Genomic DNA, 16,176 nt, shown 5'->3' with positions numbered 1-16,176 from the left:
TGTGAGAGCAGAGACCAGTCCCCTGGTACTTCCTGGTTTTTTCTGTTCAGGGCTCCCGCTGTGACCTCCCACCCCCAAGCCCCACGCAACCCAGCGTCTGACCACAACTGGCCTCCCTCAGGCACAGGGGCCTGACCCGGGTCCCAGAGGTCACCAGAGCATTGTGGGAGTTGGGGGAGGGGGGTCATTTGCATGAAAGGCCCCGCCCCCTCTCAGAGTATGAAGAGGGGAAGGAGCAGCGTGGGGACGCTCTGCTCAGCTGTGGGGCCACAGAAGGCAGGACGCCCTGACCATGCCCACCATGGCCTGGTGCCCTCTGCTCCTCACCCTGGTCGCTCTCTGCACAGGTGACTGGATGGGGGGACAGGGGAAGGGTCTTGGGAAGACTCACGGGCCCCGCTCCCTGCTCTCGTGTCTGGACCCCCGAGTCACCATCTCTGTCTCCCTCCCTTCCAGGATCCTGGGCTCAGGCTGTGCTGACTCAGCCGTCCTCCGTGTCTGGGTCTCCGGGCCAGAGGGTCAGCATCACCTGCTCTGGAAGCAGCAGCAACGTTGGTTATGGTAATAATGTCGGCTGGTACCAACAGCTCCCAGGATCAGCCCCCAAACTGCTCATCTATGGTGATACCAGTCGAGCCTCGGGGGTCCCTGACCGATTCTCCGGCTCCAGGTCTGGGAACACAGCCACCCTGACCATCAGTTCGCTCCAGGCTGAGGACGAGGCAGATTATTACTGCGGATCTTATGAAAGTGGTGGTAATAAAGGCACAGTGCTCCAGGCCAGGGGGGAAGTGAGACAAAAACCTGTTCTCCCCCAAGTCATGGCTTTCCCGGGGCTGAACCATCCTCTGCCAAAGTAGCAAAATGTTTGGTTTGTTTGGTCTAAAAGTGGGATCTGAGCCCCACGCCGGGAACTTGCTCCAGGAAATCTGTTCAGATCTCCTTCATTCGGCAGCTCCCCCACCCCACTCCCCGCCCAGGGCTTTTCCTTGGAAACCTCATACTATCTGATTTTTTCGAACTGAGCAGAAATCCCTAGATCCCAGGGGCAGATGCCCTGGTGACAGAGTCCGGACAAGTCAGGTCAGAACCAGAGAAATGGAGTCCAGCGGTGTCTGAGTCAGGACACATCTGAGTGTCCAGTTTACGTCCTGGTCCCAAAGGCTCTCCTCCTCTCTGATGCTAGCAGTGGACGCTCAGGAGTCCCTGCTTGGTTCCTTGGTCTCAAGGCCGGAGTTCAGGCTCCTTGCCCTCACTGGGCTCAGCTGAGGCCCGAGCTGCTGCTCCCTCTCCTGGGACAGCCTCTTAGGCTCACAGGTGACTTCAGACCAGTGGGGAGGGGGCCGCCATCCCTGAAATCGCAGCCTCAGCAGGCACACGGGATCTGCGAGCGCTGCATGTCACCACGCCTGTGTCCTGCTCCCTGTCCCGCCCTTTCACACACACACACACACATGCAGGGTCTGCCCAGCAGGCAGGGCTGGGCCGTGGGCCCAGAGTTTACTGAGATGCACATTTTACAGTATGTGGGATTATTCCTTCGAATCCCACCTTTTCCTTTAACCCTTAAATCTTCCTTATCTTCAAATTCCATGCACAAAGCCACCCTCACCATCACAAGGGCTCAGTCTGAAGACGAGTTTGTTACTGTGCTGCATGTCAAGGCAGTGGGAGCAGCTATCATTCCCACTGTGGTTCAGATGACGGGGAAGTGAGACAAAAATCCCTGGGCCCACAGACCTTGGCTCTTCGTCTTTTTTTCAGCGAGCAGCTTCTGTGAAGGGATCTGCCAGGGAGGCTTCTCTGCACAGAGCTCTCTGTGAGTAGAGGGAGGACACACACAGGGTTGTGCTGTGACCTGAGACAGGGCAGGCCCCCACAGGCGTGGACGGAATTCAGCTGCCCCTGCCTCAGCGCTGGGAGCCAGTTCCCCAGAGGAAGTGCTGTGTCTGCCCTGGAAGTGCTCCAGCACAGCCGTGTTCCTCCCCGTCTCCATCCTCTTGTCCCCCAGAGTGTGGGTCCCGGGCTGTGTGGCCACGTCCACAGCTCAGACACTGACATGGGCCCTGGCTCCGGCTCCCTCTTCATTTCCATGGTGCTGCTATCAGGACTGCATTTTCCCAAACGCATGGTCACTCAGTCTCTGAGTAACTGCCTGCGGAAGATACGGGTTTTTTTCCCTTTAGAGACCCTGCAGCAGGTGAGTCCTGAGGAGTCAGCAGAGAAAGCCCTGGCTCCATCTCTCAGGACAGGCCAGGCTTTCTTCTCTGCCAGGTTCCCTGTCTGTGAATTTTGCAAAAACTCCTCAGGCACAGAAACATCTTTCTCAGGTTCACAAGGCCCATTCCTGATTTCTTTTCCGAATTCAGAGTGGACACTGTCTCCTGGTCCCCCAGCTGCAGACACCTGGACTGAGCAGGGCCGGGAGCCGTTGTGGGAGATCCCACCCGCAACGAGGTCACGAGGAAGAAACCTGACACGCAAGGTGCTCAGGACACAAGGGACCCTCCAGGTCGTCACCGGCCTCTACCCCACCCTGTATCCTCCCCTCTTTCTGCTGTTGTCTTTGTTTGCCCTGCTGCAGATTCTTGTGTCGCCTGCCGAGAGCTCTCCTGCTCCTCTTTCACTGAATAAAGACCAACTTAAAACCCTAATTAATAAATGTCCTGGATGCTGGTACCCTATGAAGGGGCCAGGGATGAAGGAAATGCTTCAATTCAAACCCTTTTGCTGGCATTCTGGCTTGTTTGATAAATGTGTGCTCTCATTGCAAAAATGCTCATGATTGTTCTAAACATCCTAAGGACCGTACACTAACAAAAGAAACTATTAAGCATAGATCCTTCCGCGGGCTGAGAAAGGCTCCACAAATAAAATAGCCACAAATGTGCCTAATAGAAAATAGTTTAGATAGACATTAGCTGGCGACTTCTTGCAGGTAGTTTACTTTTAGACTAAGAGCCTGTTTTGAGCCATATCTGCAGTTTCTGCAACCCTTTGCAATTCTGTTCTGTAAAAATGCAATCCTATCTAGTTCCCATGGAGATGTTGCCTAATAGAAAGAAAATAGATTAACCACAAAAAAGACAGGGTCGGCTACTGAAGTTGCTTAACGTTACACTGGGTGCAAGCCATAAAATGTCAGCAGGCCTGAAGGCCAAAAGATATTATACATAGAGATTAACCATAAAAAGGCCCTAATGGGCACAGAGCCCTTCAGGGGGTGAGGAAGCCCTATTAGAGAACACAAAAATCATTATTCTAAAAGTGGTTATTGGACCAATGTTTGATTGCTGTTATTGTGCTGAGGTTGTCCAGTAGAAACTATCATTAATATAGTTAAGGATTTAGAGAAATAACAGTTTCGCCCGAGTGTAAAAACTAATATGATAATTGTTAATTTTAACTAAGAGTGCTAAAACAGAGGCTGATTCACCGGAGTCGCAGGGTCTTTGTGTGCTAAACTTTTTAGATAAATTTAGCTGAGAACTTCTGCAAAAAGACTGACGTTTGTGTTTAATAGGATTGTATTTCTACTATGTTACAACCTGCTGTACCAGGAGACTGCACTTTTCTGTTTTCTGCTAAGCTCAAGGCCAAAAGATAATGTACAAAAAATCTATGGAAAAGACTCTCATAAACAAAAATATACAGAGCACACCTGCTTATGTGAAGGACAAGCTGATGTAATGTTATAGTAAGTCTGTGTGCTTATCTCCCACTTAGAAATGTACCAACTTAGGGTATAAAGGCTACGGGGAAAAATAAAGTAACTGCCAGACTCTGCTGCACACCCCGGTCTGGTCTCTTTCTCTCTCTCTCTCATTCGCCAACGCCGTTCATTCTGAGGGTACCCCTGGATCCTGCTGCGGCAAGGACCCCAACAGAGCAGGGCCCGTGGCCTCGGCTCTGGTGGGTGCTGGAAGATGGGGCTGTGGCCCGCCTGCCCTGGGCTTTGTGGGCCTGCAGACCCTCAGATGTGGGGCTGGGCTTCATCCTTCCAGATCCTGCCGGGAAGGCAGGGGACAGCCGTGTCCACTCAACACAACCTGTCTCTGCCCCATGGAGTTGCCGAGAGAGTTGTCTGCCCCAATCCTCCTTTTGTCTGAAGGAAATCCTGCTCCACGGACATGGATTCCTACCCTGGGCTTCGTGGGCCTGCAGACCCTCAGATCTGGGGCTGGGTTCCATCCTTCCAGATCCTTCAGGGAAGACAGGGGACAGCTCTTGCCACTCAACACGACCCAGCTTCCACTCCACAGAGTTGCCGACAGAGGTGTCTGCCCCAATCCTCCTTCTGTCTGAAGGAAATCTGGCTCCACGGACATGGCTTCCTGTGGATTCCTCAGCTCCAGGCCCAGAGCCTGGAGACTTGCAGAGAAGCTCCCAGGGTTGGTTTGCCTGCAGATTCAGCCACAGATGTGAAGGAGTCACAGATGACAGGGTGAGGCAGGGGAAGACTGGGATGGGCAGGAGGACTCAAGTTAGAATTTGAAGGAAGGGTTTCCTGAGGACACCTGTGGCACAGTTTCTCTCTGACACACACTCACTCACACACAGCCACTGAGAAATGGAATACTTCCTTTCATATCAGTAACAAAAGATGTCACAGTCTTCAGCAATTGCACCACCATGGAAGGTGGCTGGTGAGCCTTGAGGGAACTCAGGAAAGGAAGTCTGCCATCTAGCAGCCATCATGCTGCAGCCACTCCCTAGGGTGAGCCTTGAGGAATCTCAGCATGTAAAAATGACAGGATGCTGACTCCGGATAGCTGACGTGTATATCAAAGCAAAAGACTCTTGCATCTTCCCATATATAGAAAAGTGCTAAATTCCTTGACTTGACATGTATGGTTTTCATTAATTAGAAAAACAAACAACCTTTCTAGTTCAGACTACCTGCCGTTTGTTATAAATCTTCTATATAACTTGAATTTCCACCACCCCCACCCCCTGCCTCCTCAGAGCAATCTTTTAGGGGTTACTTGAGATGCTGCCTCCAGGGCTTAAGTCCTAAAAATTTCACCACACAAAACATGAATCTCTATTTTTTGGATTTTACTCTGATATCTGAGGGAGGAGCCTGAGAAAATAACTGATCATGCTCACAGGTCATTTACTAAGAGATGGGTCTAGAGGATTGTGCAGAATTTGCACATCTGAAGTGAATATACATACATGATATGCTGAGGAAAAGATGGCTTCTCCATGTACAATCCAAGACAAGGCCATTATTCTACTCAACTAGAACATGAGCAAGAGAATGCTCATGCAGATAGTTTTGCTCATAAAAGCAAATTGGATGATCTCTAAGACAAGGTTCTGAAAATATATATGACACAATCAAGAGAAAGCTCCACTATGGGAAGATTACTCTCACTCATGACTAAAGAAATGTAAACATTATACCAGCCAAACTAATAGATACTCACAAATCAGTCTAAAACCATCAGAATTCTGAAAGCATGGCTTGACTTTTGAAATGTTTGCAGATTTTCCATGTTTAAAATATGTCATTGTGCTTATTGCTGGAGAATTCTATCTAAAGCATTGCCACAAACACCCCTAACTGTCCTTCAAACCGCCTTCCTGCCCTCTTGTCACTGACACCTGCATTGATGTACACCTGGGTCAGTTAGCTTTTTTAGAATGCGCTCTGGGGGGTGGAGGGTGGCAGGCAGGGTCCTGTAACCTTCAGTGGTTACATACACTGAGCTTCCCAAGACTTGCTTTTGGAAATGACGACATTTTAGGATCAGGCTCAGGATAAAAGAGCAGGTATGTGGGAAGCAGATACATCCACGGATGTGTGACAGGAGGCAGGGACCAGGTGAGCTGAGGAACAACAGGGATCCCAAAACTTTATCCACACCGAAGCTGTGCACTCTGGCCGGCAGGGGGCGCTGTGGGGCTGCCCTGGGGTCCCTGACCAGCTACCCAGGGAGCACCGCTCACCCCTGAACTGGGCTGGGGGCGGGGCCTGTGCTCCTGGGGGGACTCAGCAGTGTGTCCTCTCTGGTTGCAGAGACCCCTGAGTAGCGACCTGTCCAGTCTCAGCAGGTGCTTCCTCTCAGGGGCTCCCTGGGGGGAAGCACCTCCCTCTGCTCAGTCTGGGCTGTGAGCTCAGCTCCAACATCAGGGCTCAGGGGGGTGCTGGGGTAGCCGTGGGTGGGCCCCCATTTGCATGGCAGCCCCTCCTCTGGCATGGGCTGGGGGAAAATGAAGGCCTGGGGCAGCCCAGCACACTTTGGGGACTCCGCCAAGGACTCCCTGTCCTTCACCATCCCTGGATGGATCTTGCTCAAACTCATGTGGATTTAGTCGGTGATGCCACCCAACCATCTCCTTCTCTCTCCTCCCCTTTTCCTTCTGCCTTCAATCATTCCCACCATCAGGGTCTTTTCTAGTGAGTCATTTCTTCGCATCAGGTAGCAAAGGACTGGAGCTTCAGGTTCAGCATCAATTCTTACAATGAATATACAGGATTGAGATTCTTTAGGACTGACTGCTTTGATCTCCTTGCAGTCCAGGGCACTCTCAAGAGTCTTCTCCAACACCACAGTTCAAAAGCATCAATTCTTTGGCACTCAGCCTTCTTGATGGTCCAACTCTCTCACATCTGTACATGACTAGTGGAAGAACCATAGTTTTTACTACATGGACCTTTGTTGGGAAACTAACGTCTGTGCTTTTTAATATGCTGCCTAGGTTTGTCATAGCTTTTCTTCCAAGGAGCAAGTCTCTCCTAATTTCATGACTGGAGTCACCATCTGCAGTGATTTTGGAGCCCAAGAAAATAAAGTCACTGTTTCCATTGTTTCCCCATCTATTTGCCTTGAGGTGATGGGACTGAATGGCATGGTCTTCGTTTCTTTAATGTTAAGTTTTAAGCCAGCTTTTTCATTCTCCTCTTTCACTTTCATCAAGAGGGTCTTTAGTTCCTCTTTGCTTTCTGCTACAAGGCTGGTGTCATCTGCATATCTCAGGTTATTGATATTTCTCCTGCAATCTTGATTCCAGCTTGTGCTACATCCAGCCCGGCATTTTGCATGATGGACTCTGCACATAAGTTAAACAAGCAGGGTGACAGTATACAGCCTTGACATACTCATTTCCCAATTTGGTACCATGTCCCATTTTGTCCATATCCCATTCTAACTTTTGCCTCTCGACCTGCATATAGGTTTCTCAGCAGGCAGGTAAGCTTGTCTGGTATTCACATCTCTTTCAGAATTTTCCACAGTTTGTTGTGATCCACAGAGTCAAAGGATTTAGGGAAGTCAGTGAAGCAGAAGGAGAAGTTTTTCTGGAGCTCTCTTGCTTTTTCTATGATCCAGTGGATGTTTGCCATTTGATTTCTGCTTCCTCTGCCTTTTCTATATCCATCTTGAACACCTGGAAGTTCTCAGCTTCTGTACTGGTGAAGCCCATCTTGGAGACTTTTGAGCATTGCTTTGCTGGCATGGGAAATGGGTGCAGTTGTGCAGTTATCTGAACATCCGTTGGCTTTGTCAAAACTTTTCTTAACCAGAGATGAAAGCCTCTCAGTGGGGACGGTGGAAGGGCACAGGAGAGATGGGGTCATGCCAGGTTCAGCTCGGGGTCAAGGGTCACCAAGGCGTGCTTCCGTGTGCCTCACTGGGGCTTTGCGACATGAAAGCAAACACGCGGAAATCATTACACTCTGTAGGCGAGTCTGGGACCTAGGTTTCTAAGAATAAAGGTAACACCATCTGTAATGTGATACACATAAAACACTTCAGGGTAAATCTGAGTAAAAGTGGAGCTCGTTGCACTGAAAATTACAATATATTGTAAGAGATATCTAAAAAAACTTCTGAGGAGAAAAATTATGTATTGCCCAGTTATTATTGTCCACACTTTGTCAATATCTGGGGTGTAAGCCAGAAAAAAAAGCAAACTTAAGAAACACCTACCAAGTAGCTTTAAATTATTTGTTTTATTTTTTTATGTGGAAGTCCAGTATTTAACTCAATATGTCCAAAAGGTTTAGAAAAACCAGGATGTTATTACTCTCTAACACAGTGTTTTTGTAAATTCTTTTTTTATCATGATACATGCTTAAAATATATTTTGATCAATATTTTGGTATTGCAGAATGAAAAATCGATGTAAATTATTTTCCAGATCAGTTACTTTCTAGTTCTTTGCTATTGCCAATTCAAACTGGGATGTCATTTAAAATGGTGAAAATACATTTTTGTGTTATATCACTGCGATTTTAGCCTTCAAATATGTATCAATCAGACTATAATTAAAAGTAATCTTTGATGATAGAACACTGTGATTTCTGGTGTTTAAGGAATTGAGTGAACAAGAAATAAAATTTCATTCTCCCCCCAAAATAATAAATACTCTTCCTTTTAGCTCCAAGCCCTGAATGCCACTAAGACAACAAACATTGAAAATAGCACAACATAGTGAAGCTATTATTTGCTACTAAAAGTATTTAAGAATACAATAATTATTCCCAAGTTGATCAAAATTCTGCCAGCAAACAGTCTTCACTTGCCACGAAGCATGAGGTAGGAAGTTGGGGCAAAAAGAATGGAAATTGTGAGAAAAGACATAGAGGATGAAACAGCCCTGGAACCGTCCTCCTCTAGGCCCTGGTGCCCTGATGTGTCTGAGGAAGGGGAGGCTCAGGACTTAGCCCCTGAACTCCAGGAAAAGTGTTTTCTTCTGAGAAATCCCTGTGAGGCTGGGAGCACAGCTTAAGTCCTGGACGTGGCCCAGACCTGGTGGGTGAGGGAAGTGGGGTGTGGGTGCAGAAGGTTAGAGCCTGAAGTGAGGCAGGTTGATTCCTCCAGTTCCATTCGTCTTTCTCAAGTTTGCTTTTGCTATTCGAGGTTTTTTGTATTTCCATACAAATTGTGAAATTATTTGTTTTAGTTCTGTGAAGAATACCGTTGGTAGCTTGATAGGGATTGCATTGAATCTATAGATTGTTTTGGGTAGTATACTCATTTTCACAATACTCATTTCACAATATTGACTCTTCCAATCCATGAACACGGTATATTTCTCCATCTATTTGTGTTCTCTTTGATTTCTTTCATCAGTGTTTTATAGTTTTTTATGTATAGGTCTTTGTTTCCATAGGTAGATATACTCCTAAGTATTTTATTCTTTATTTGCAATGGCGAATGGTATTGTTTCCTTCATTTCTCTTTCTGTTTTATTCATCGTTAGTGTATAGGAATTCAAGGTATTTCTGTGTGTTAATTTTATATCCTGCAACTTTACTATATTCATTGATTAGCTCTATTAATTTTCTGGTAGAGTCTTTAGGGTTTTCTATGTAGAGGATCAGACTCTTAAGAGCTCTGATCAGCTGGTCAGGATGTGTGTTTGTGCCGGGACACCAGGGGGTGGTCAGAGTCCTCTCCCGGGTGTCTGGACCTGTGAGAGCAGAGACCAGTCCCCTGGTACTTCTGGTGCTTTAAACTCCCGGTTCCCAGGTGTGACTGCCCACCCCCAAGCCCCACGTAACCCCAACTCTGACCACAACTGGCCTCCCTCAGGCACAGGGGCCTGACCCGGGTCCCAGAGGTCACCAGAGCATTGTGGGAGTTGGGGGGAGGGGGGTCATTTGCATGAAAGGCCCCTCCCCCTCTCAGAGTATGAAGAGGGGAAGGGGCGGTGTGGGGACGCTCTGCTCAGCTGTGGGGCCACAGAAGGCAGGACGCTCTGACCATGCCCACCATGGCCTGGTGCCCTCTGCTCCTCACCCTGGTCGCTCTCTGCACAGGTGACTGGATGGGGGGACAGGGGAAGGGGCTTGGGAAGACTCAGGGTCCCCGCTCCCTGCTCTCGTGCCTGGACCCCCGAGTCACCATCTCTGTCTCTCCCCCTTCCAGGATCCTGAGTCTGTTCTGACTCAGCCGTTCTCCGTGTCTGGGTCCGTGGGCCAGAGGGTCAGCATCACCTGCTCTGGAAGCAGCAGCAATGTTGGTCGTGGTAATAATGTGGACTGGTACCAACAGCTCCGAGGATCAGCCCCCAGAACCTTCATCTATGGTGCTACCAGTCGAGCCTCGGGGGTCCCCGACCGATTCTCAGGCTCCAAGTTTGGGAACACAGCCACCCTGACCATCAGTTCGCTGCAGGCTGAGGACAAGGGGGATTATTACTGTGCATCTGTTGACAGTAGTAGTTATCATGAAACCGTGCCCCAGGCCAGGGGGGAAGTGAGACAAAAACCTGCTCTCCCCCAAGTCATGGGCCGACCGGGGCTGAACCATCTTCTGGTATAGCAGCCACTTCTGCTCTCTGTTTTATTTAAAACTGGCGTCTGAGCACCACAGCAGGAGCTTCGTCCCAGAAGTCCTTTCAGATCTTCTTCATTCTTCCCCATATAATATGTGGTTGCCAAAGAAAAGTGTCCCCATCACTGGGGACACAGTGTCTGTTTGTCTTAATCTCAGGGTCCGAGGTGGGAGATCCATCTGACATAATCTCAGGCCTGGGAGGCCCCCACTGCCCTCTGCCCTCTCTCCTGCTGTCAGCCTCCTCTGTCCCTCGTGGTGTCCGGGGCTCAGGCAGGGTGGACTCAGACAGGTTCGGTGACTGTCTGGACACTGAGCCACATTCACCTGCCTGGAAACAGCCACACTGTTGGCACCAAAGGGGCAACTTGGCTGCCGACTCACTCATGCTGAGTCCCGAACTCCTGACCACAGGAGTCATAACCAGCCCTCAGGGGCTCAGCGAGTCTGTCTGACTCTGGGTCGGGTGGGGTCCCCTGACCATCTCTGGGCTCCAGCCCAAGGACAAGACTGATTGTTCCTGCTCAGCTGGGACTCAGAGCTGCTGGTCACAGCTGGCCTCAGGCCAGGAGGAAGTGACCACGGACACTGAGCTCCTGGGCTCACCCCCAGGTGGGGTCACAGAGCACAGGTCTCGACGCCTGTTCCTGGTCCCTGTCACTGTCCTTTCACACACACGTGCAGTGTCGGCACAGTTGACTGGGCTGGGCTGTGGGCCACAGTTAACAGTGATGTATTTTGGAATAAGTGTGATCATTCCTTCTAATTCTCCCTTTTCCCTTAAGCCTTAAATTTGCCTTATCCTCAATTTTCAGACACACTACATAACATATTATCTAGTGTATCAGAGGATCTTTGCTTCATAGGCTCCAAATTGCACAGTGCAGATCTTTGGCTGGTAGAATCGGGCCTCAGACACAGACACACAATTACCGCATGTTGTGGGAAGCAGACACTGCAGAAGAAGCTCAGAAATGGACACATAATCGTATTTTGTTTCATTCGTTTTGTTTTTTTTTTGTTTGTTTGTATTTGTTTTCAAATAAGAATGTTGTGGCTGTATATCACAACTTACTGCCAACGTTTTCCCCCTACAATCCCTCAGCCGCCTTCTCAGTCCTTCTGCTCCTTGGAGATCATTTAGAGGAAAGGGAATTTAGAATACTACATGACAATCCCCCCATCTTGTTCAGACACATGATCATTTTCAGATCCTCTTGAGTGTCATGAGTCTTTCTGTTACTTTTATTTGATATTTTGGAAAATCTTAATTTCATAGTTGTATTGTTAACTTAATTTTTAAGTATATTGAGTCCACCCCCGTTTATTGATGGTTTCTCTCACCACAGAATAGCTGATCCCCTGGTGCTGGTGTGGGCGTCAACATTGGATCAGGAGCCCTGAACTAGGGAGTGTTGAGACCATCAGTGGTGTCACGGCCTGTGTGTGGGGAGACCCCTGTCCCCCCCAGACCACAGGTGATGCTGTGGCGCCCTGCACCCTGAACAGGGACATCACTGTCGCCGCTGTGCCCTGTACTGGGACCGGCAGCAGCCAGTGAGCCCTCCTCAGCCCTCCTGTCCTACCACTCAGACTCCAGGAAGAACCAGGCTCTAGGGTCCCCCGCGGGTTTTCTGGATCCAAAGGTGCCTCGGACAATGCAGGGCTCCTGCTCGTCTCTATGCTGGAGCCTGAGGACGAGGCTGACTCTGATCGTGGAGGCTGGTACAACAGGGCTTCTCACAGTGACACAGGCAGATGGGAAACAGGGACAAGAACCTCAGCCTGTCAGGGGCTTGTTCTCAGAGAACTGTCAAATTTCCAATAAATCCCCTGGGATCAATTAATTCCTGAGGTACGTTCTGGTTCATAATAAGTCTACTCCCAATTTCACAGTCAGTTTTGCTGAAGTCTCAGAAAATGTAAACAGATTCTGACACCACTGAAGTGCACCCCGATCATCCGTGTGATCAAGAGAGCCGTGGAGCTGAGCTCCCTCACCTGAGATCAGGAACAGGAGGCTTTCCCAGATGCGCCTTCAGCAGAGTCTGTGGACCATCCCAGCAGGAGCACCATCCCCCAGGGTGTGAATGTCGCTCCTGAAGGGTCAGAGCAGAGACCCTGAGGAGTGAGGGACACCGGTGATACATCCCAGGAGGCAGGGAACCCCGGGAGTGGTTTTCCTACAGACAGGTGCTGGCTCTGTCCTCCCCTCCCCTCCTCTCATTTCCACCCCATTGGAGGATTTCCAACTTCAGGATTAGGATGCTCTGTGGACTGTCAGGAGCAGGGTCTCCCCAAGATGTGCCCGTGTCCCTCTGCTTGTGATGTGCCCGATGAGTCCAGACCCGAGGGCCCCATGTCCTGAAGAAGGAGGGAACCCGGGGATCCCATTGGCAATGATGACAAGGGACTCAGGCAAAGCCCTGCCTTTTTGACCCAGGACAGAGGTGAGGGACACTGAGGGATTCAACCCTGCTCTCTGGCTCCAGGTTGGTCCACACGCCCTCCTGGATCACTTTGGACCCCATCCTGATGATGAGACTGGTCATCACTGTCACACAGGTCCCCACTATCCACAGCCACAAGGAATTCCCGTGTGATGGGGATGTCTGATGGAAGTTTGCCCTCTATTCCCGTGTGGGACCCATCACTGCCCTGAGCCTGACGGTGTCATCAGCAGTGCTGGGTTAGGTCTCTGCTGTCACTTGTGCTGTTAAATCCAGGCAATCTCACCTCCTATGCAGGTGCATCTTTATGGGGTCCATGAAATTGTCTCCTTTTCTCTCTGGTCTCCATATCCAAGCAGAATGCCCATGTACCCAGATACACAGGGTCCCTCAGAGGTACTGAGCAGGATGATGAGGAAGCAGAAGTCCCGCATCTGTGCGCTGGAGCCCCAGGGGACCTCTCCCATCTCCCAAAGTCCCTCTCCTGCTCCAGGCTTTGTGCTCTGCCTGAACTCTGACCCTTAGGGAAGCCGGGTCCTCCCTTTCTCCAGGGATTGCTGCCCTCCTTTCCAGGTACTGGGAGACCTTCCCCATTAGGACGCGCCTCTCAGACTCCACACTTGCCCATATCCTCGTCTTTTGCCTCATGGTCTCTCCCACTTTTCCCTCCCTGGTTCCTTGTTTGAGATGTTATTGGATAAATGTCACTATTTTGGACACAGACCTTATAATCCCACCTCCATTATATCTCCATGGATTCTAACAATTGAAGCTTAGAAGGCTAGACTTCACCATGTCAGTGAAGATCAGGTAGTGGTCATAAGGGTTTCTCAACCAGAGATGAAACAGGAGCCCAGACAAGGATGAGATTCCCATCTATAGGCATAATATTTTACACCAAACATTTAATATAGAAAGATTACAAAATTAGACTAAAAACATCTTTAAATATCTGAGTCAAAAAGAAGCACTGTGAGGACCATGATCAAGGGTAAATGAGAACCCCTGGAAGAGATCAAGAAGAGGTTTGTTTTACCTGAGACTCCTATTCTGTTTGCAAAAAGAGAAATAAGAACACAGCCATGCAGTGCGGGCTGGGAATTTCCCGGGAGGCCCTGCAAATTCAGCCTTGACTACATATCAACCTAGGAAGGAAACTCAGACAGAAGCATGACCAGGCACAACCCACGGGCACGCTGGGTGTTTGAATCCTGGGACTTGGTTCAGGTGGTTGTGTTCTGGTAGTGAACCCACGAGCTAGGCAGAGCAAATTCAGACATCAGGGAATCCTGAAATTCATTAGTTTATCAGCAAACCCTTCAGGGGTCTGAGGTCATTGGGTACCTGGAAAAATTAATGACCAGGCCCAAACGAGATGAAGGGGACTCATTCTACTGCCCTGGGCGCTGACATCAGGAAGACCCTCCTGCAAGTGTGAGGAAGCCCTTCTAGGATGCTGTGGTGTGAAGCGCGGGAGGAGGAGTCTGAGTCCAGCAGGGGGCGCTGTGGGGCTGGTCCTGAGAGCTCAGGGTCCTGGCCAGGCAGGCTGGCACCTCCTCCCCTGGCTCTTGCCCACGTGGGCAGCAGGGTCCTCACTGGAGGGTGACGTTCCTGCACCTGGGCCCCCAGGGGACGCGGCAGCTCTCAGCTCAGAGCCACAGGCTTGCCTCTCAGTTCCTGCTCGTCTGTCATGTGATCAGTGCCCAGACCTGACATCCAACCAAAAAAAGGGGATGGTCATACAACAAAAATGAAATTCCTTCAGTAACCTCGACCTCCAAGGATGCCTGGACAGGGGATGAGAGACCCCTGCAGAGGGGCTGCCCCGTTGCCGACAGAACGCCCGGTGTTCACAGGGGAGAGGGATGCAGGCAAGGACCCTTTGTCACCTTCTATGTCATTTTAAAATGTTCCCTGTTGTGTTATTTGGCAGTTTCAACATTTTAGAGTGAAATATGGAAATTGATTTTGTTTCAGTTTTTGTGGCTCCCTTACTTGTTCCTTCCCTTTTTATTAACACTTTATATTAACACTTGTAACATGAAATATATGAAATCACATTTCTGCCAAACTGTTATCAATATGTTGGTATAATAAGAAAAGAATTATGTAGGAATACATATTATTCACCTCCATGAGTTGAGGTTCTCAAACATCTCTGACAAAAATCATGGGAATTTTATTAAACAGCTACTTTAGCAGCAAATCTAACACGAATAGAAAATCAGAATATTATTTACATTTTTATGTCAAAGAAACAAGAGATGAACAAAACTTTTCCCATCTCTTCCACACACCTTAACACTTGAGATGTCTGAGCTCCTTCTTGTCCTCGTTGCCCCCACATCCCTCCTTCCTCCTGAGTCCATCAGCTCCACAGCAGAACCACAGGGAAGGGAGTTTTACTGTGTCCACGATGCTCACCACACCTACCTGTTCACACACGGTGCTTTTCTATTTCTGATAATGAGACATGTATGCCAGCTTTGTTGGAACTGAATTTGCACGCCATCATAACTGCATGAGGACATGGTGACCTTTACCCCTAAAATCCGCGGCTCTGTTGACGCTACTCCCCATAGTCATGGCTATTCACAGCACAGGAGGCTGTCACCCCAAGCCTGGCCCTGTGTCTCTACATGTCACTCCCCACCTCCAGGTCTGGTCCCCCCACCGCTGGAACTAGAGGCACTTTACAAGATTGAGTTCAAGGGCCACACCTTTCCCTTCACACCAGACACAGGCTCTGGGATTTCCTCCTGGGCTCAGGGCTGGAGGCACAAGGACGGACAGCATCACACAGACGGGACACAGTAGTTCCCTGAGAAGGACAGACAGTGTTCTAAAGATGGGCTCAGGTTTGGGAAAGGCTAGATTATTGGGGCAAGAGAGACAGACTCACAAACTCCCCCTTCAGCCTCAGACTCTTCAGGGAGTAGATAGAGGACCGAGGTCATCAAGGTCTCGGGAGCACATTTGCTGAAAGACGTCACCCCATCATTCAGGGTTTCCTTCCGGTTTTGTCCCCACTCTGTGTGAGGTCCAGCATCTGCCTTCAAGTCCCCCCAGGGACATCAGGTGCCCTGGGCAGGGAGAGGAGGAAGTGATTTGCATGAGGCCCCTCCTCCTCCTGACGGGCTGGAGGCATGAAAAGGCCCAGGACCCCACCTCCAGCCCAGGAGGTTGCGGATCCCGCGTCCTGGGAGGGTCCCCACCATGGCCTGGACGGTGCTTCTGCTCGGGCTGCTGGCTTACGGCTCAGGTCAGGGGTCGAGGCTCTGCATCCTTGGGGCATCTCTAAGCAGGGTCTCAGGGCACCTCATCGCCATAACAACCCCTTTCTCTCTCTGTCACTCTTAGGGTTAGAATCTCAGACTGTGATCCAGGAACCGTCACTGTCAGTGTCTCCAGGAGGGACGGTCACCCTCACCTGTGGG

The 16,176-nt window shown here is 49.8% G+C and overlaps 1 gene segment (V, D, J or C); it reads left to right on the top strand.

The window, feature by feature from the left end:
• The first annotated feature begins 301 nt into the window (after window positions 1-301).
• Window positions 302-16,176, top strand: part of LOC136146030 (immunoglobulin lambda variable 1-40-like) — a 168,043-nt gene continuing 152,168 nt past the window's right edge. Inside the window, 2 exon segments of the V gene segment in view lie at window positions 302-347; window positions 457-761. Coding sequence covers window positions 302-347; window positions 457-761 — 351 coding nt within the window.

Source organism: Muntiacus reevesi, chromosome 13 (assembly GCF_963930625.1).
Source record: "Muntiacus reevesi chromosome 13, mMunRee1.1, whole genome shotgun sequence".
Taxonomy (NCBI): Eukaryota; Metazoa; Chordata; class Mammalia; order Artiodactyla; family Cervidae; genus Muntiacus; species Muntiacus reevesi.
Note: the sequence above shows the minus strand (reverse complement) of the source record. Positions and strands in the feature narration are given on the sequence as shown.